Source organism: Ixodes scapularis, unplaced genomic scaffold, assembly GCF_016920785.2.
Source record: "Ixodes scapularis isolate PalLabHiFi unplaced genomic scaffold, ASM1692078v2 PGA_scaffold6__148_contigs__length_123643588, whole genome shotgun sequence".
Taxonomy (NCBI): domain Eukaryota; kingdom Metazoa; phylum Arthropoda; class Arachnida; order Ixodida; family Ixodidae; genus Ixodes; species Ixodes scapularis.
In genome coordinates, this window is record NW_024609881.1 from 25,821,807 (window position 1) to 25,843,402 (window position 21,596).

At 49.0% G+C, this 21,596-nt stretch overlaps 1 protein-coding gene across 1 annotated transcript in view; it reads left to right on the forward strand.

Moving 5' to 3' along the window:
- Window positions 1-1,745: 1,745 nt before the first annotated feature.
- The window catches only part of LOC8042585 (fatty acid synthase-like), a 131,371-nt gene continuing 111,520 nt past the window's right edge, over window positions 1,746-21,596 (forward strand). The window contains exon 1 of the mRNA XM_040216147.2: window positions 1,746-1,878. Coding sequence (XP_040072081.2) covers window positions 1,746-1,878 — 133 coding nt within the window. The remainder of the gene's footprint in view (window positions 1,879-21,596) is intronic.

Sequence of the window (21,596 nt, forward strand, 5' to 3'; positions counted from 1 at the left end):
GTGCTTGTGGCATTGGCTATATCTGCAGACGACTCTTTAATAAACAAATCTCACAAAAGTATGCGGGTGAAAAAGATGATACCGATGCCTGTTTGCGTGAGTGAGCCAGCGAGTCGGAGGAAAACATGGGACTATCTCACTATTCGCGTGCAGTCTGGTCGAAACCACGGGAGAGCGGAAAGCCGCCTTTTGACAATTTTCGTGCGGCGCGGGTTCCGAACGGGACGAAATCGACGTCTGGGACACACGTAAAAAGGTGTGAAGAGGGAGTTCCCCTCGATCCTGTGATTGTCACGTGGTTCTATAGCTTAAATGGGTTCGAGGGGTGTTCGCTTTTTGCCAAAATACGCTGAAAAAAGTTGGGATCCATTCAATACGTAATTACAACCAGCCTCACCAATGCTCCTGCGCCCAGCCAGCAAACCTATTCGCTGTTTCCGTGTGGGCAACGAAGCAATCTTCGAACCCTGGAGCCTGTTCGAGCGAGTCCAACCTTTTCCGGATTCCCATATTGACGGGTTTTCGGTGTGAAGAAGCGTGGGCTTGGCACCATCGAGCTACAGTGATCCGGATTCCTGAGACTCGCTTGTGTGCCCGTTTTTTAGTTCGTGCTAGTACAAAAAACCTTCTGCCCCCCTCTTCCTCGTGTTTTCTTCCTCGAGTGTCCCTTGACAAAGGTCCTCCTACAGGACGCACCAATCCCACCGAAAGATTGGAGCTGTCCTAGAATATAAATAGAAATGACACGGAAATGTAGGTTTACTCTGGTGTTTACCAGGAAGCCGGAACACAGCCGCCGATGATCTGTCCGGGATGCTTCTTTCTTACTCGGAAAGGTCTGGACCCGCCCGCAATCCGCCCTCCGGAGGCGGAATCCGAACATATATTTCGAGTGGTGTGACGTCAGCGGTGACGTATTTATTTCAACCTTCGGGGCTCCGGCGCTCCTTGCATGCGCTTTTTAGCATCGCCAGCCATGTGCCTGCTGCAGCAGGGGAACCTTCAGAGCACTCAGCCCGTCTTTGAAAGGAAGCTGAAGAGGTTCTTGTAGAAACAGCACGGGTTAGATGAGCAATCTAGAGTATTTTTATCCCGGGAATCTGCATATCACGTTCGTTTTTCCCCGAAGATGGAACTAAACGCGAGAAAACACGAAAAACATCCCACCAGTCGTGACGTCATAAAACGACCTTTGGGCTGCCAAGCGCGTGTCGCTCGTGTAAGCAGCGCGTGCGAGTTCAAGCTTGCCAGGTACATTCCCCCGTACCGACACCAGTCGTGACGTCTTTTTAATGCGAAAGCATTAACTCTTCCGTGGAGCGAAACCAACGGCGTCTGTAACCGAGAAAAAAACGAAAAAACCCTTTAGCGTTTTACTTTGGTAAAGAAGGAAGACCAGCGAAGCTTTATTGTGGTGGAAATGAAGTACTGGCCGTCCAGAAGTCTGCAAACCAGAGTGGAAAGACTGGAATGGTTCCGCCACGCCAGGCACGACGCGCAACTTCGTCTGCCCTTTGCGCACCTCTTGCGCTTGTTCACCCTCCACATGCGCCCACGTGCTTTTCTTTCCTCCGATGTCAAGCAATGCAAGCGTGCACTCGGCTGCCTCGTCGTCGCGTGTCGCGCTCTCGATGTCGCTTGGCGTGTCCCTTCTTGCCTTCCGATGTGCCAGGGACGCGGTGTTTTGGGCCACTTGCTCTCCGTATGGTCTCCTTACCGGCGGGTTTTCCTCTTTGCAGAACACGATGACGGACGAAGACCTGGTGATCACGGGCTTCTCGGCCTACTTTCCCCAGGCTAACCACCTGGCCGAGTTTCGGAAGAAGCTCTACGATGGCGTTGACATGGTCACCGATGACGAGGCACGCTGGCCCAGAGGTACGTCGTGCCGAACAATTTGCCCGTGCTCCGTGCTTACCTCCCAAATGTGCCTCTCTGTGGCAAAACTGCTTGACGGGCTACGGAGCTACTGCGAAGCCGCAACGGCAGGATAGAGCGAATGAATAACCCGGTGAAAGCTCCCCCTACTTATTGTAAGAAAAAAAAAAAAAAAACGCTACGCAATATATGAGTGCAATTGAAAAATTATCCGCTTTCTGGCTGAAGAATTTGTTTTAATCAAAATCTTCCCAAAAACAAGCCTCTCGCAGATTATCGCAACCTCGACTTATTTGCAAAAATCTAACATCCACTGTCACTCGTCTGTCCGACAAAATCATGCACGCTCAGCGTCGGCATCACTCGTGAACGTGAACGGCGTTCATTGTAGCTGACATTGTCCGTCCTTCCTTCCGTATTCATTCAAACATTTTCTTTAGCGGCATAATACATTTTTTACGATTTGCACAAAGTCTTATATACGCATTCGCACCGGAGACACCCTCAGACGAAAAGAAACAGTGGCTTGTGCAGGTCTTGTGCTCTGCTGCCAATCGCAAGTGAGCAGCTCTTCGCAACCTTCAGCGATGGTGGTTTGGCGGTATAAGAGTCGCGCTTCCTGGCTCCTGGATGAACGGCATCAGAATAACGATGCTTGCCTACACTTTCCCGACATGAAAAAAAAGGCTTTTACTTACGCGTCAGAGGCCCAGCCTCTTACTGGTGTTCTACGACGATCATCTGCATTCGGGGTCTCCAAACTTTTTTGCTAAGGGGGCAGATTCTGGATCTGTCGCTGTCTCCAGGGCCAGTAAATAAATAATGAAATTCTAAAAAGATAACCCTAGACAATCATATAAATATAACTATTTAAATTTAGAGTAAAACTAAAAAAAAAGAATATTTTATATGGTTATACTCGAAATAAAGAAGACGATCGCCCAGTCGTTTGGATGTATTCATATCGGCTCCGGCTTCACCAAGAGTTTTCGCAGCAATTTCTATCGAATATTGGCCTGATTTTTAGATCACTCGATCCGTGAAGTCACCAGGATTCCGTAGACACCTAGGTTTTAGGTGGGGCACTCCTCTGCCCGGTGTTACGAACGTTTTCGTGCCACGACCACGCCGTCGCCGCGCTAAGCCTAAGCGCGTGCGCCAAGTGTTCGGCCCACCAGGTGCACCGGCTGCGCGCCGACCAAAGGGTGCGTTCCCGCGCGCGCTCCTCATCGACGTGCAAGCTTCTCACTCAACCAGCGGAGAATGAAGGTTTAAGTAATCGATGAATACATCACCCCCAGAAGAGTTGACCGCTGAAATGGGCTGGCGCACTGCCCGTTCCCACCGTCCCGAAGAGAAACGTGGCTAAAACTCATCTCACGACGACCCACCCAATCGTAAGACTCCCGCTCCCGCGCTAAAGCAATGAAGAACGTTAAATTTCAAGTCCTCAAGGCCGGACGTATTCCCCAATTACCCAAGAACGAAATTAAGATCATTTTCAGACCTAAAGATGCACTAAATATCCCCAAAGTCAGCCCCATGGTAACTGCAGCCATTTTCCAAGCACCACAATTTAGCCCGGAAGAAAGCCAAGACGACAGGACCTGCCCGAACGATCAACAAAATATCGTCGTGATCAGCACGCCCCGACCGCAAAATGCTGACAGGCAGGTACGTTCGCATGAAATATATCCATGTCATTGGTGTCACCCACGAAGTCAACACATACGAGGCAGCCCCAGACAGCACTACCAAAGGAGTTATCCGATGTATTCCCTTCACCGACAGCGCCCAGGAAATCGACGCTAAAGCCTGAACCACATAGGGCATATTTGCGACGTATTTGCGGGCGTTTTGGCGGGCGTAATTCCGACGTACAGCGGGCGTCGGGACGAGCGCTTTTGCGGTCGGCGTAAATACGAGCGTATTCGGAGATCTGACCAGGATAGATCTCGACGCCTCGACGTATTCTGACGCTGCGTATGCGGAAGCGTCCGACGCGGCGCCGACCAATCAGCTGCCGAGTTGACAGCCGGAAGTAGCTTCGAACAACAAAGGCGCCAAACTGAGTCGAGGTGCACCGGAGAGTGGGCCTCGCTGCTTTGTAGTTTTTGTTCTCCTGCTACTGTAATGGCTCCTGCAATCTGCAACGAAAGACTGATACGGGAAGTATTCGCAAGGCCCTGCCTTTGGCAGGTAAAGTCTAAAGACTATAAAGATACGAACAAGAAAAAGCTGTTCTGGGTGGAGATCACCGAGCTCATGCTGCCAGGAGACCCAACGAACGGTATGTATGCTTTCATCTTTCGTCTATTCAGTGTTTTGCAAAGCGTGTAAATAAATGTCTGGCTTCACTCAATACAGTGACTGTTTTGCCATGTCGGCGAAAGTTCGCCCAGCACCAATGACAAAACATCGCCGTGTTACCGACGACGACACGCTCCCTGTCCACCAGTCGCCGTACCGAGTCTTCTTAAAGGAAAGGAAGGTAATTCAAGATCAAGTTCAGGAAATGCTCGACGACGACATCATTCAACCCTCAAGAAGTCCGTGGGCGTCCACAATCGTGCTTGTAAAGAAGAAGGACGGAACCCTGAGGGTTCTGCGTGGACTGTAGTCGACTGAACGCTGTGACGAAGAAGGACGTCTATCCATTCCCCCGCATCGACGACACGCGAGACCGACTGCGCCACTCCCGAATTTTTTTGTCGATGGACTTGAAGAGTGGCTGCTGGCAGAATGAAGTCGACGAACTCGACCGCGAGATAACTGCCTTCGTCACTCCCGATGGACTGTACGAGTTCAACGTAATGCCATTCGGACTTTGTACAGCACGAGACACCTTCCAGCGTGTCATCCACACCATGCTTGCAGGTCTGAAACGGCGGAGCGTTCTCGTCTACCTGTACGATGTCGTGGTATTTTCACGGTATCTCGACAAACAGCTAAGAAGACTTAGAGCCGTGCTTCAAACCATCAAGACCGCCGGTCTGTCACTCAAACCAAAAATGTGTTTCGGTTGGCCCATGCGGGACTAAAGGTTCTTGGCCACGTCGTGAACAACAAAGGTGTTTTCCCTGACCCCAAGTCAACACGCGAATTTACGCCGCCGTCTGACAAGAAGGCAGTGAGAAGATTTCTCGAAGTTTATGCCTACTACAGACGGTTTGGTCGGGACCTCGCCAAACTGTGCTCACCGCCGACGCACTTCACAAAGGACGCCGTAAGGTTTGAGCGGACAAAACACCGGCGGTCATTCGATGGGCTCAATCGAAGACTCCAGACGCCCCCGATTCTGGGCAATTTCGACCAGCTCACTGATACAGAGATCCACACGGACGCCAGTAAAACCGGACTTGGCGCGGTTCTAGTTCAAAGATAGGACAGGGCAGAGGGAGTTATCGCATATGCGAGTAGCACGCTGTTTAAAGCGGAGAGGAACTACTCAACGACTGAAAAGGAGTGCCTCGCTGTCGCCTGGACAATAACAAAGTTCCGCCAATATTTGTATGGAAATCCTTTTTGCGTGGTCACAGACCGCAAGTCAAAGTTGGGGGTTCTACATGCCAAACCAACGACGGGAACTTTTCACGCCCCTGCAGAGGACTGAGGATTAATTTCGACTACCTGGGGATCTTTTGACGTGCAACCGAAAGCTCGGTTACACGACGCCTTCCTCGCACTAAGCCTCCGTCAGATTGCGGGCACCTCGGCCGGGATTCGAACCCGCCACATGGGGATCCGTAGGCCGGCGCTCTCGCCTCGGAGCCACCGCGGCGGCTTACCGCCACTCACTCTGCTGGCTCGCGAATCTGAACGACCTTTCCGGACGCCTCATCCGGTGGAGCCTACGACTGCAGGAGTTCGAGAATATCGTAGTGTGCAAGTCCGGCCGGAAACACAATGACGCTGACTGCCTGTCAAGGGCTTCAGTCGAGGCCGGTCCTGCCTGCACCAAAGACGACGACGATGACCGTTTCCTCGGCGCTCTGGATGTCAGCTGCATGGCAGCACTCCAGCGAGACGAGCTTTAGCTGCAAGCCCTTATTGAGCACGTAGAGGGAAAAGGAAGCGTTGTTCCCCGCGTTTTCCTACGAACCAGCAAACCTTTTCCATCCGACAAGGTGTGCTCTAAAAAAACTTCAGCGACCACAACATGGTGTGGCTGTTGGTGATTTCTTCCAGACTTCGAGATGAAATGTTTCAGGCCTGCCGGGATGTCCCGACGACGGGGCAACTTGGCTACATCAGGACTGTTACCATGATACGCGAAAAGTACTACAGGCCCAAGCTTGCGAAGACAGTCCACCACTACACTCGATTTTGCCACGGGTATCAACGACGGAAAAAACCACCGACGAGACCGGCAGGACTTCTGCAGTTTATTGCGCCGCCATCTGCCCCATTCCAGGAAGTTAGAAATTAATTTACTTGGACCATTCCCACCATTGACGCAAAGAAACCGATTGATAATCCGATTATCTCACACGGTACGCTGAGACGAAAGCTTTTCTATCAGGTACTGCTGTTGAAGTCGCCGAGCTTTTTTTTATTGAGTCCATTTTCCTCCGGCACGGCGCCCCCGAAGTCCTCATTACAGACCGTGGATCATCGTTCACTCGTTCATGGCTCAGCTGACGCAAGAAATCCTTCATCTCAGCAGCACCATCCACCGTTGAACCACTGCGTATCATCCGCAGACAAACGGACTAACGAAAAAACTAAGCAAAACTATCGCCGACATGAACTCCATGTACGTTGACGTAGAGCACAAGACGTGGGACGATGTGTTACCCTGCGTGACTTTTGCGTACCACACGGTGGTGCAAGAGACCACAGGAATAACACCATTTCAGCTGGTGCATGGCCAAAAAGTAACCACCATGCTGGACGCGATGCTGCCCCACGAACCAGGTGACGATGAGAGCCAAGACGCCCAGTTTGTTGCTCAGCGAGCCGGAGAAGTTCGCCAGCTCGCCCGACTCCCAATTCGAGATCTACAGCGTGCCGACGCTACCCGGCTCAACCTTCGTCGGATCGACGTTCGCTTTAAGCCTGGAGACCGTGTGTGGGGTTGGACCCCGATACGACGACGCGATCTAAGCTCGACACCGGTGAGGCGCTTCTTCGTATCCTACAAAGTGCATCGTCGACTCGGGGAGTTGAACCACGAGGTGGTGGCCGACGGAACATGAACTTCATTGCGCCCCTTTCCACAACCGGAAATCGTCCAGGTCGTGCGCCTCAAGCCGTACTACGATCGATCGAACTGTGAAATTCGTTTTTGTACTACGCTTTATAGGACTGTGTTCGACAATACTCCGTGGTTTGCCATTACTTTGGCTTCTTTTTGTGATTCATTTTACGGCAAGTTGCATCCAGACGATGCTCTTTTTAAAGGGGGAGTATAATGTCACGTACTTTGCCGAGCAAGCGCTGGCGTGGCCGAAAGGTCACCGCGCTTGACTGTCGCGCGGATGGTTCAGGTTTGATTCCAGTCAGCGGAATGTCCTTTCATTTATTCGTTCAAGTTGGCGTTCTCGTAATTTCGAGAACAATCTCGTCTAATTGAGTTTCGAATGTCCTACGCGCCGAAAGCTCTGCGCTGAATATTCCAGAAACCCACGAGTGTACATAAGGGACTCCGCATGGCGAGCGGAGTCAGTCTCGCTCCAACGTTTGATCCTGCTGTTTCGCCGCCATCGGCACTTTCTACGCTAGCCTTTTTCTATTCTGTTTTTGGGCACACGTTCGCCCCATTAAAGTAATAGTTTGCCTCAGTTTTCGTCACCTCATAACTTGTCATTTGTGACACTATCAGCAGGCAGTGTGGGATATCACCAGAACAACATTAGCGGGATCTGGCAAAAAAACTAAAAACATCACTTCCCATCTCTTCCCTCCGACGAGGGAGTCGCCATTTTTCCTCTGGTCATGCCTTGTCGGCGTTACCCCAGCACCGGAGCCACTGAGGACGGGGTATAAAGGCTTTAGGCCGGATCCGTGGGCCTCACATCACCTGGCCCGTAAGTCATGTAATGTGATGTCCACGAAAACGCGCCAATCAGAGTGCCGAAACTTTCAACTTTAATGTTTCCCTCCAGAGGTGAGGGGGAAGGAAAAAAAATCAGGCTGCTGGTCGCTTGACTGCTGACCTGCCGACATGTTGACATCCTCCGCAAGCTTTTCGGAATGTGCCTCCATCTCTGGCGGGTCAAGCACGGGCTGCAGCGATTCGGGGGCTCCCAAGAACAGAAGGCTCAGGTCTCGCCAAGTTGGGTGACGTCGCTGGTGATGCCTTTAGCGGACGCGGCGGAGGACGGGGACAATGGGAACGCACAAACGCGAAGAGACGTACATTATTACAGCAAATGCGAGCTGATGGTGCGGCTGTTAATCCGCGTTAATCGGATACGCGAATGCACGAATGTTGTCGCCGCCCCTTTCCGTCGGTTGATTTGCCTTATGCGGGCCACGAGGTTGTTCGGAATGCGCCCCGACAGAAGTGACCTTGTGCGACGTATGCAATACGCCTCGCAAGTGGGCTCATTTTCGTCTTCTGCGCATGAGAAAGGAAGTAGCGGTGACGTCAGAACGCCGAGCCCTGATTGGCTGATCGCGACCCCCTATCTCAGCGTCGTCTGCTCCTTTACAACGTCGTCTGCTCGCAACATCGTCTGCGTCTGTCTTACCTTTCCTGCGACTTTCGGGTCTTTACAAGCGAGCTCCACTTCGCCTTTCAGAGAAGGCCGACGCAATAACTCGAGCGGTCTGTTGTTTTTGTCTAGCAACTAGCAGACGCGCATCAAGGAGGGAAGTCAAAGGACTCACTGGCGAGGTGTCCCGAGGCGCCGAGATTTGTTTGCTAAGAACCGAGAGGTGAGCGTGTTAGTGTCCGCAAGTTCCCTCCCAAATACTTTTTTTCCTACTTTCGTGTGCGGCGAGACCCGTCATTGTTTAACGGCGTCGGTGGGTTGGCGCAGTTAACATCGACTGCTTTACGTCAGCTTGTCAAAGCGATGGCTGCTTTACCTTTCCTGCGTCTGTCCGAGATTCACCGCTTTTTCACCGGCGAGAATCACCGTTGCCTCGGGAAACAAGGAGATAACAAGAAGAAGAAATTGACCTCTTAATCTAAAACTCGGGTCAGCGATCAAAGTATAATACGGGAAGGGTTCACAAGGGTCGCGCGGGCATATTCCATTCAGCACACCAGCCGGTCGTGGGCAGACGGTCGCCGAGTCGCGGAGTGCCTGCTAGGCCTAACTGCCGTGCTCGCTTGGTCGCGTTTGGTGGAATCGTGGCCGTTGGAGCTTTTCCCGTGTGTTTGTGAATCCAGCGTTCTTGTTCGTCGTGGTTTGTTTAAGTACTTTTTACTTTTTAATTGCTGCTTGAAGTCGGGACGCATGAGAAGCGCACATAGAAAAATAAACGTCCGTGGGTCGTCGCGACCGCGACGCTGTCGGCCATGCTGATTTGATCGTAAGATGTGCGTAAGACAGCTTCGGAGCTGTCGTAGGATTTCGTCGTAACCTGCGCAAAACTTACGAAAATTTCGTTTCGTGAATACAAATTTGTTCTTAAATTATGTCTTAAGCACATTTTTGGCGTAAGATCGTTTCGTGAATCTGGCCTCTGCACTTCCGAAAGTCGCAAGAAAGGTAAGACAGACGCAGACGACGTTGCGAGCGGACGACGTTGCAAAGGAGCAGACGACAATAAGATAGGGGGTCGCAATCAGCCAATCAGGGCTCGGCGTTCTGACGTCACCGCTACCCCCTGCGCAAGAAGCAGGCGAACTTGCCCTCCGTATAAGCATCTCCGCTCCAGCGCCTCGCTTGGGGCACGATAAGTGCCTAAATGAGGAGATGGTATCTCTGAAAGTAGAATAGGCCCCTTTCGAATGTTCGTGAAGCAACACTGGTTGCGTTTACATGGACGCGGCAGTGGCGCATCAGATCAAGCTAGCGTGCCGAATTCGATACGATAGCTCGATTACTACAGTCGCATCCACGTAGGCGCCTCGATTTGCTAGCCAATCAAATCGAATCGAGACCGATCCCTTTGAGATTCACAAGCCGAATCGACATCTCCATGTAGACTAGCGATTTGAATCGAATGAGGCCAGAATGACCTTCCAGCTTAGCTCCCCTTCGCCCTGAGATACCGTCCAGACCGAGTCCGTGCTCGTCGCCGACGCACCCTCATCCTGCTGTCGTCGCGACCACCGGCACGATGGGCCAATCGTAAAATACTGATACCGCCAGTGGCTCTAGCAATATTTTGACGCCTATCGAACTGCGAAGGTGTGACTGGATCTGAGCTGGCGCTGACGTAGCCCTCGTCTGAAATCTATTTGCACCTGACTCGCGCGAACGCTGAGATTGCGCTCGTTTCCAATCAAGGCTCAAGGTTTGTGGGTTTGTGCCCAAAATATGGCAGCCTCGGAGCGTCTACCGCAGGACACGGACTTTTGGAAAACGTCATTTTTACTAAAGCTAATCTTGATTCAGCCCCGAAAAACGGGATTGAAGCGTACCGTCGAAGACAGTTGGCCGGCTACCAAACACCTGCTCCGCACGCTTCGAGAACAAAAACAACATAAAATAAACTATACAAAAGGAGGGCGTTCCTAGACACGGCGTCACGCGTGCCTGGAAGGCACATCATTCGCTGCATTCTTCATAAATTGCAATTATAATAAAACTCATTTTTACGCAGTTGAACGGGATAGTATGACCATATCAGCATCTCGTTACTCATGTTGAACAAACCTGAGACTGTGGCAGAAATGAACATAGAAGTCGAAGGAACAGAAAGAGACAGGACGACGTCTCAAACTCAGCTACCAGGTTTATTTAGTCCTCCTCCTTATATCCCACAATTAGCCACCACCAACACAAAGAGGCAACTCTAACCAGTTCCAATGCCAAACTCTCCAATCAGTCACTACCAACACAAAGGGACAACCCCTGAACAGTCCAAACGCCAAACCCTCCAATACACAAAGTAGCACTATAAACGGCCTTCCATGCCGATTCACAAAGATAACTTTACAATCTCCTCCAAAATTTAACAAAAGGATAAGTACAGACTACATTCTAACTAAGATTAACAAAAACAAGAAAAAACAATACTTTTTTATTTAAAATGTTTCTCTTCATTATAATTATAATGCGATTAGATGCAAAGGTGCAAGCTCCTCGTCGTCGTCGTCGTCATTTCTCTTTCTTCCTTGTTTCCCTTTCCTTTTTCTTTTCTTTTTTAGCGATGAAGGGAATGAACCTAAAACAATCCAAAGGCGTACAGTACACACATCCCCCCCCCCCCAAAAATATTATATTTTTAAAATCTTTTGGAATTTTTACCGAACTATAACGAAGCCTGACTTATGCAATTACCTAGAGATTTCATCCGCGCCGTCTCCCCTACTAGTCTTTTTGCATCATTCCTCTCGTTGTGAATGATTTCTGTCTCCGACCTAATAGCAGTGCAGTTGTCACATTCGTGGACATGTTTTGCGATTTCTGAGTTTGGTGCATTGTTTTCCCACGTTTCTTTTGTGTTTACTTCACCTGTCGTTGATGCATCGTGATGTCTGTCCTACATACTCAGACCCGCATTCCAGTTGTGTCTCGTACACAACACCATTCTAACAATTTACTGATTTTTCTCCACGGTTTTTTTTTGTAGTTGTTCGCACCTGTTTGAAATGGCGTCAATCTGCTGAGTTTAAAGCTGTAGGAAAATGTATGAAAATGGAGATTGAACATTTGTGCAATCCTGAATGAAGACGACTTAAAGAATGTAGCAAAAAGTATCACAAGTGCTACAAAATCGACATTAAGTATAAAGTTCTTTCTCAAAGACTTTAAACCTGAAATGCCTCTTCGTGCGGTCATCAACGAGAACGGAACTTCGCAGAAAGTAGTTGCAAAGTTTGTCCAGCGAGGGTTGATGTATGCATGTCTAGATTATTCATTGTCTCAAAGAAATTCAAATGAACTGATCGACATGTTGGAAAAACTTCATGGGCAGCAATGCTCTGTTTTGTCCATAGATATTAAGGACCTTTATTACTCCCTAGAAAAGACTCGGTTGATGCAGAGAGTGAGAGGGCATTGAAGTTGAATCTCGTAAAGTTCCGAGCAGGTTGAGGTATATCGGTAGAGAGTTTCCTAACGATCCTTGAGGTTTATTCAAAGTCGACGGTAATCGAACACGAAGAAAGGAAGTACGTTCAAAAAGACGGTGTTTGTATAGGTTCGTCGGTCGCACCGATTTTAGCGGAAGTTTACTTAAACTCCCTGGATCGAGTAGTGCATAATAGACTGCAGGAGAGGTCCCCGGGTATGGCGTTAGTAAGATGATATGTGGACGAAGTCATCGTTTGCACGGTAACGGATGATCTAACGGGCAGTCTGGAACGTGAGATAAAATGAGCGGCTCCGAAATTGAAGTTTACCACGGAAAAACCAGAAACAGAGGTCTTAGATTTTCTGAACTTACGTATCCATGTAGATCAGGGGTTATGTTGGGAATACCGAAAAGAAAATTCTAAACCGGTGTTGCCAAGGATTAGCTCTCATTCGAAGGCCGTAAAAGCTGGGGTTGTAAAGTCGTTGGGCAGAAACGCGCTAGACAGGTCGTGTGTTCATTTCATCGCAGATTTTGTTGAAAGACAATGCAAAAGGTTGATCAGTGTAGTGTATAAAGACAGTTTTGTCAAATGGCAGTTAGAAATAGTTAACAAAGGAAGGAGACAAAAGGAACAAGGTGAAAGGATCAGATTTGCTGTGATCCCCTATTTTCATAAAATTTCGCATAACTTGAAGGGATGTGCGAAGACGTTTGGAGTAGATACGGTCTTCAGCTCAAATTTTAAACTCAGTAGATTGACGCCATTTCTAAAAGGTGCGAACAACTGCAAAAAGAACCATCGAGAAAAATCGGTAAATAGCGAGAATGTTGTTGTGTATGAGATACCACAGGATTACGGGTTTGAGTATGTAGGACAGACATCACGATGCATCAGCGACAGATTAAGTCAACACAAAAGAAACGGGAAAAACAATGCACCGAACTCAGAAATCGCAAAACATGCCCACAAATTTAGAAACTGCACTGCTATTTGGTCGGAGACAGAAATCATTCACAAGGAGAGGAATGATGCAAAAAGTCTAGTAAGGGAGACGGTGCGGAAAAAATCTCTAGGTATATACCGCTTCTAATCATGGGCACTCGTTCACGTGCCGCCACATCGGATTGCAAAGTGCGTGAAAAGGGCGAGGGAGAAGCGGTCGGTACTTCCCAGGATAGTCTATTACGTTGAAATAGCTCGCATTGGTCTATGCTCGCATTCGTCTATACCAGGGGTCTCAAACACGCGGCCCGCGACTCACCGGGAAGCGGCCTGTAGGCCACCGGCTACACGTCCCGGTCCCCATGTCTCGAGCGCTAGAAATGGCTCGCGCCAGTGATCTCATCTCGTCGATTACTTTTCGCTCGAAAAGTACCAGTAACCTTTTCACCTATTCACACAGTTTATACTTATATGTGTTTATTTGTCCTTTGTTTCGCTTTATTTTCTGCTTCCTGGTTTTTTCGTAGTGTAAAACAATTCCAAGGGAGCAAGCGTGAGCTATTCCTTATAGGGTACATCTCGGCTGCACGAACCCGATCAGCAGAAGCAACTGCCAGAGAAAAAACTACGATTCCGGGATTGTCACTTTAAAAAAAATATCAGCATTAAAAGACAGGTATTTGTTCAGAGTGCTGTAATAAAAATTGATGAAAAGCAAAAACTGTAAAATGAACTGATTGGTTTCAGATACATGTTAAGCTTGGTAAATTCCTGAGGGAATTGAGCGACGGAAACGACAATGTGCTTGCTCTCTCGTTCTATTAAAAATGCCCTCCAGTAGGCGGCACGGTGTCATTTGAATTCTTGTTATCATGGCATGTTAAGGCCCGAAGTAAGGATAGAAATAAATCAAATCTAAAGATGTCAATGGCTCAACTTTGAGTTTACAAAAAGCATGGAATGCGAGGTAGCCCCTCTTTCAAAATTTTTAACCCCCCCCCCTTTTACGTTGGCCCTCAACCTTTCCCGTGTGGGCTATCTGTCCCCCACACTCAAATGAGTTTGAGACCACTGGTCTATACTCACATTAGCCTATGACCGCACCGGGTTATGCTCACGTTGATCTGTGCCAGGGTTGGGCAGTATCGCGATAGTATTTTAGAAATACGTTTCGTATCTGTATTTTTGAATCGCGAAGTATTTGTATTTCTGTATCGAAATACATTTGGAATGTTTCTTTCCAATGCGATACAATAAGGATGAAATGTATTTCGTTACATTTCATGAGAAATACTCCCCCCTCCCCCGCCCCCCCCCCCCTCCACAAAAAAAAAGTCCATCCGGATGTTTTTTTTTTTTCTTGAATGCATTAAGGTAAAGGAGATGTTGGGGCATTGTTACGGTGCTGACCAAGGTTCCTTCCGATTCTTCAAACTCTTTTTTTATGCGTCCTCTTCTCTCTTCTGAGAAGCGTTGCGCAGTCGGGGATTCGAACCAGGTGGCGTGCCAGGAGTGGAGTCAGAGTATCTTTTGCCGCATGTCCCCAAGTAAGGAGTTGATGAGTCATTGTTTCTTGGCAGCCAATACTCGCTGCTAATCGTCTCTCTTGCCTTAGCGTACACCCAGCCGGCAAAGCTGAGTCACAGTTCGTTGCAGCACGAGCCTGGCGATGGTTGACTTGTAATAATAGGAAGACTCACGCTGTGAAGTTCAACACATCCGAATGCGCCTGCGCTCGTAATATTGCACGCCTCAAGGGTACGTCGTCAGTCGACGTGAACGTGACCCGCTGCTGTGGTGATCCGATACCCAGGAAGGAGGCCAGACGTGGCCTCGCTGTGCCGACCCAGACTTCGTACACTTGTGACTTGCCTCGAGCGCGCTGTTTCTCGGAGACATCGCACCTGTGTCGGAAATATCAAATCGCAATCCACGATGTCTCTGTTTGGATAACGCAAGGCGAAACTTGAGGACTGCGATCCATGCGTCGGTGGCGGAGGGTCGGCAGGAAGGCCCTTCACAACAGGGATGCCACCGTATCGTTTTTTCAACCGTAACAGAAGATAAGACATGAGTTCCAAGATGCTTCAGGTGGTTCACTATTCTTAAAAATTCCAAATTACACTGCCTGCACGGTCTTCAACGAGGTCACCTACAACGAAAGTACGAATTCTCCTTTCATACAGCAGCGTGGTAAAGTTTCATGTTCAAGGCCAGATTTACAGATAAAGAATACCAGACCATTCCACCGTGACGTCATGTAATGAATGTTGACAGGGGCGTCCTTATTGAACAGGGACGTGGTGACGTTTTGATGTGATTTAGAATTATATAAAGTTATTTAGAGGTCGAAGTCTTTTAGAGCGCAGCTCTTAGGGGCCCGTTCCCGGCTTGAGCGGCGTCGGCGTCGGCGTCGCCGTCGGCGTCGGCGTAACCGCAACTCTCGTAACCCTCGTGAGGGTTACAAGGGTTACGAGGGTTAATCTCATGAGGGTTACCCTCACGAGGATCACGAGGGCCACGAAAGTTACTTACCCTCGTAACCCTCACGAGGGTTACGAGGGTTAGTTATCCTCAAAAGGGTTACCTTCACGAGGGTTACCCTCACGAGGGTTACTTACCCTCGTAACCCTCACGAGGGTTACGAGGGTTAGTTACCCTCAAAAGGGTTACCTTCACGAGGGTTACCCTCCACAAGGGTTACTTACCCTCGTAACCCTCACGAGGGTTACGAGGGTTAGTTACCCTCAAAAGGGTTACCTTCACGAGGGTTACCCTCCACGAGGGTTACTTACCCTCGTAACCCTCGTGAGGGTTACGAGGGTTACGAGGGTTAGTTACCCTCAAAAGGGTTACCTTCACGAGGGTTACCCTCACGAGGGTCACGAGGGTTATGAGAGTTACCCTCACGAGGGTCACGGGAGTTACCCTCACGAGGGTCACGAGAGTTACCCTCACGAGGGTCGCGAGAGTTGCCCTCACAAGGGTTACTAGGGTTACCCTCACGAGGGTCACGATGGTTACCCAGGTCACGTGACCCCCCGTTTGCCGTCATAGCCACTGATGACGTCATCAGTGACGTCACTGATGACGTCACCGGCATCCGCATCGTCATCGTCACTGATGGCGTCATCAGTGACGTCACTGATGACGTCATCGGCATCGTCACGTGGCCCCAGGTCACGTGACCCCCGACGTCACGTGACGCCCCAAGGTCACGTGACTCCCACAAGGTCACGTGACCCCCAAGGTCAAGTGACATACCGCCCCCCGAGGTCACTTGACCCACCCCCCCCACAGTACCCTTCCCTGCTCCTCCTCAAGAGCTGCGCTCTAATTCGGCGTTACAGGGAGTTGTAAACGGCCTTCATTTTTTTGCATCCCTCATCAGACAGACAGTGTCAGGGAAGCAACGATGTAGAGTGGCTTGGAGTGATAAACCGGAAGTTCGGAAGTGGTACCCCCCGGTTGCTGCCATGTTGTACGCAAAAGTGTCCACACGTCCCGTGACCTCACAAGAACCGTGACGTCATCGGTAAGATAGCAGCGCCCAGAGCTGGCGGATGCCAGTTTGTTCGGTGTGCGGTAGCCGTGATGCGCAGCTGCTTTCCGACGACTGCGGGCTTCTTCATGCTCGCTGGCGCAGGTAGAATGCAAAATATGAAAGAATGAGACTTCATACCCTTTTTGCGGAATATCGCTTTGGATCATCCGGATATTAACGCCTGTGAGACAGCATCAGCCGTATCGCCGTACCGGTGTTCGAATTCCCGGATGTGTTCGAGGATCGGTAGAACTTTGAGTGCTTTTAGCATTAAATTTTCGTATTCTATTGGTGTTGCTTGAACCTTGGAATGTCTGAGAGTCGACGCGAAATGTATGCGTCGAACGTAGGGCCTAGGCGAAATTGTTTCAGCCCTAGGCAACTGCATAATCTCAGTAACTTTTAGCGAGGTAGCTCCTGCGATTGTTGCGTTTTGCAATTATCAGCAATCTTACGATATACCTTCTAGCATAAAACATTCGCATTTTCCTAGCTTCGTTTGGACGTTGGAATATCTGACAATTGAAGCGAAAGGTATACGTCGCGTTAGGGCCTGGGGGAAGTTGGTTCAGCCCTGCGTCTCCGAATAACCACAGCAAATATAGCGAGGAAGCTCCTGCGATCTTTAACCTTTTGTGCTAATCGACGACTCTACATTCGATCGCAATACTTTGTTGAGGTGAAAAGCTGGCGTTCGCTTAATTTATGTGCATGTAAACTCTTACAAAGCATCTGAACCAATCATTCGAAAAAAAAAAGTTCATTACTTATGTTCATAAAACAGTTTATTTGTCCCCTTGAAACCCAGAATACAGCAAGTCTTCACATTCTTGATTGGTCAGTGCACAAAATGTTGCATTCGATGTCCCCTAGCAACTAGTATTAGTAGGCCCTTTACCTTGCCGACCGGTATCAAGAGTCCACAGTAACAGGCCCGCAGCCAGGGGGGGGCATAGGGCCCGGCCCCCCCCCCCCGAAATCTTCCATTTTGCTGCGACCTCCTCTCCCCCCTCCCCCTCATACAGCATTTTGTCATGGGCGCCCCCGTCCCCCCCCCCCCCCCCCCGAAACGAAATCCTGGCTACGTGACTGCACAGTAACCTCTATGTGTATGATCATGCTCCTCTCAAATTGTTGTCTAATCTATTAATATGAAAAAATTCAGCTTCACTCTTTAGAGTTCCAGAGATAGAACCACACATATCATCAATGCGTTAAATGTAATGCAACTCGGAAATAGAGGATTAACTGCACATTTTTCTCTTTCGTAGGATTTATGGCAGCAATACTTTTGTTCATCAAGAGTGCATTGTATTAGTCGGTCAAATATTTAATTGTGCTATTTACCTGGACAAGATGGTTCATATTTGTGTTCATCCCTTGCCCGAAGAGAAGTCTTGTTAAAAAATGTTGACTACCATTCCTTTCAGTCTCTTCAATAGACTTTTTTCAAAGGTGTAGGCTGCCAATACAATACTTCATTTCGGCCTAACTTGGAAAAGGGCAACTGCCACAGTCCCCACGAGCCAATCAAAGAGACGGAGTGAAGGTGTGCGATAAATCTGTACAGACGAGCACTCTGATGATATGTTGTCATGTGTCTCTCTGCGACGTGCATATTGACTCACCGAGACTGTAGCCTTTGCCGTTGGCCATATTGTGATGAAACGAATTACAGTATACTACTGTAATTACACAGGGCCTTCATACTTTGGGCATTTGTTCGACAAGAATGTTATGTAAGCCATCACTGTGAACTCGGCTCGGCCCCTATTGGACTCGAATGCTGCATTATCTTTCGGCGTGAACTAGGGCCCATTCGTGTGCTTTACGCCGGAAAAAGACTGGTGACAGTTGTGTTGCTAGATGGGTTTTTGCAAAGGATGTTGGGTCATCTGTATAGGAAGTATCCTGCTATATAACAATGCATCAACACATACTATTAAACTAGATGCTCAGAGGTATGTTCATCTTTGTATTACAAGTTACAGCAAAAATTACTTCTTACAGGTGTAATATTTATTTTTAGCAGCTGGGCCCATTTTGTGCTCATTAACGTCAGTGTGCTATGATGGTATTATAATGTATGTATAGTTTTAAATATTCTCTCTGCAATGCTTCCAAGGGTCTTTGAAGAGAATAAATTAATAAATAATATTTTCACATCACTGGAGTTTTCTTTCGGCGGCACCACATGCTCAGGAGAGGTGGAAGGAGTGCAGCCCCGTACAACAAGTCTGCCAGTCTGGTTTGTCCCATTTATTAATATTGGGGGGTCAGATATGCAAGTGTCCTCAAAAGCTCCGCCGCATGCAGTGAAGACGATTTTCGGTCTGTAGACTCTGAAGGCGTAAAGGCAGGCAGAAATATGTTTATTTGATTAGTATATCAAATATGTGTATTTCCACTTGATTATATAATTATTTATTCTTAGCAAATGTTTCCATAACGAGTTTTTTTTTTTGCGTCAGTCTCGTGTCAGGCGTTTTGTCCTCCTTGCTGTCAGGTGACGCTCCTGGCACGTTGGTGTTCAGTTTGGTCGATTGGCAACTTTGACTGACTGATGCCGTCTTGTAATCGTACGTCATGTGCGGCCACTGACATATCTCATGCACTGAAGCTGCAGGGCTGGCGTCTAATCTGCAAACTTTCCTGGTGGTTTTCTGCGTCATTGCAGCAAACTCGGGCATGTATTGCTTATGTGGCTGTGCCTTTTGCTCTACCGTTGACTTGGCTCGCAACAATGTTTGTTTGCTATCCAAGCCATTTCCCTTCAATTTCGTAATGGTGATTTCTTCTGCATCCCGCGACCACTGCAACTTGTGTAAGTTTCGTCTGGCAAAGTCAAGTAGGGTTTTGCTTGGTGTCCACTTTTGAGAACAATCAACCATTCTATTTCTTCAAGTCACTCAGCGGCATTCTCCCTCAAAGTTGAAAACTGTGTGCTTCGTGGAGTGGACGCAGATAATTTGTGTCAGCAAATTATTAGGTATTGTCCTTGGACGCCAACCGACACCAAATCAACTGTCATTGCATTGCCGCTCATCTGCTTTGTCGTGCTTACCTCCCGTCGAGGTGACGAGGATCAGGAGCTTCGGGGTAATGTCGGCACAAAGGACAAAGGCCGCCCAAGATAATCCTCAATTTCCCGCAGTCTCTCCTCGAGACGTGGTCGAGGGTCGTTCGGCAAGAACCCTCGTAAGCCAATGCATTGGTACGGGCAGCTCCGGTGGACATGGTCGGCCTCATGCAGTGGTAGCAGAGTGGTTTTCGGTCGGACATTCGCAACACCTCCGTTTTCCTCGGTGTATTTTGTTCAGCGCAACCTACACCCGATGTCGAGAATGCTTTGGCATTGGGGTGTCTCATTGAATTGGCATTGAATACTAAGGGGCAGCCGGTGGTTGTCATGGTGGCGTAAGTCGCCGTCGGTTCGTCAGATGCAGCTTTGCTCGCTTAGGTCTCCGGTTGAAATGCCTGTCGAACTTGTTCTGAAACAATCTCAGCAATCAAAATAAAAGCCAGATAACTGATAGCAGGAAGTAGCTTCCTAATCTCCACCCGGACAGCGTCGTAGATGATATCGCGGACGCCTGGGAGGCTGGCGTCGAAGTTGCAGCTGGACGACTCTAGTGTCGATACGCCGGGAAGTTGTTGATTGTGACAGGCTCGGGCATGCAGTGCACGCTCAATGTTGGAATTAAGCCTCGGTGATATCAACCCTTCGGCTGTTGTCAGGGGATTGTGGAAAAGGCTGCCGAAGGTATTGTCCCTCACATGATAGACATGGAATTTTTAGCTTCTTGTCCTCTGTAGCATCAGGGTCGGCGTAGGCACACAATCAGGCGCAATATATCCTCCACGAAAGCGGTGACGCTCTCGTTGGGGCCGTATTTTGGACAAAATCAGGAATGCAGCTCTCTCTCGTCGATGTTGGCTGACGAACATGCGCTTCAGCTCGATCTTGCAAACTTCCCACGACGTTAAGGAGAATTCATGGTTCTCGGAAATGTGCCTGACAGTTTCTTCCAGGAGAAGTATAGGTTCTGCAGGAGTGTGCTGCCTACCCACACATTGTGGCGGGCAACACGGTCATATTGTTCGATCCAGTCCTCGACGTCTTCAAACACCTTGCGTGAAAAGGCGTCGGAGTGTGAGGCGCGACGGGTATGCAAACAATGGTGGGAACGGACGCGGTTTGCTGCTACAGGTTTCATTGTTAGCTTAGCTTCGGTGTTTCTGGAAGGAGACCGAATTCCGGTGGTTCTTTTAGGTAGCAACGACTGGCTCGGACTTCAGATTCTTCGTGGTGTATTTGCGAGATTCGTTCTTGTGGTACTCGCCCGTCTTGCAGTTTTTCAGCCGGGCTCGGGATACAAATTGGTTCACGGCTCGCCGGTGGTTTAAGACGCGGGATAGTCTGCCACCCGTGTCCTGTTATCGGGCAACTCGGCTGAGGAGTCATCAGGGTGCACACAGAGTGAAGGGCCATGGGTAAAGTACCCAGCACCTCCACCAGAACATACGATGATGGCCGAGCATGGCCTGGAACTTTCCAGAATAGTAAATATAGAAAGAAGATAGGACTGAAACAAACATCCGTGACAAGATAACAAAACTGACAGAGTAGAGTCTATCCTGACCATTAAAGTAGCTGCATTGCTTTAGTGGCATTGTGTCCGAATAAATCCTCCTCTTTTTCGGGGTTTGGCGACTGCTGTGGACGAACTGAACTGAAATGGATGTGGAACCACTTTTGTGGTAATAAGCCACTGCAGACTGTCGCCGCAAAGCGGCATCAACGGGTGAGCTGGGTAGGTAACACGAGGAAATGTCCATACAGCTTGCAATTCGCGTAAGGAGTGTTGATGAAACGTTTGTGTCGACGAAACGTGCGACAGACCAGCGGAATTAATACCAACTGCAGCACCTGTGCTCCATGAAAGTGCACGTCTACGCCTGATCAATTTAATAATTGCAGCACAGCTTCACCTTAAGCACGGCACAGGAACTACCAGCTTAAACGCAGCTCTTCGGTGTGCCGCACACCTGTGCTCCGGGAAAGTGCACGTCTCCACCGGAACAGTT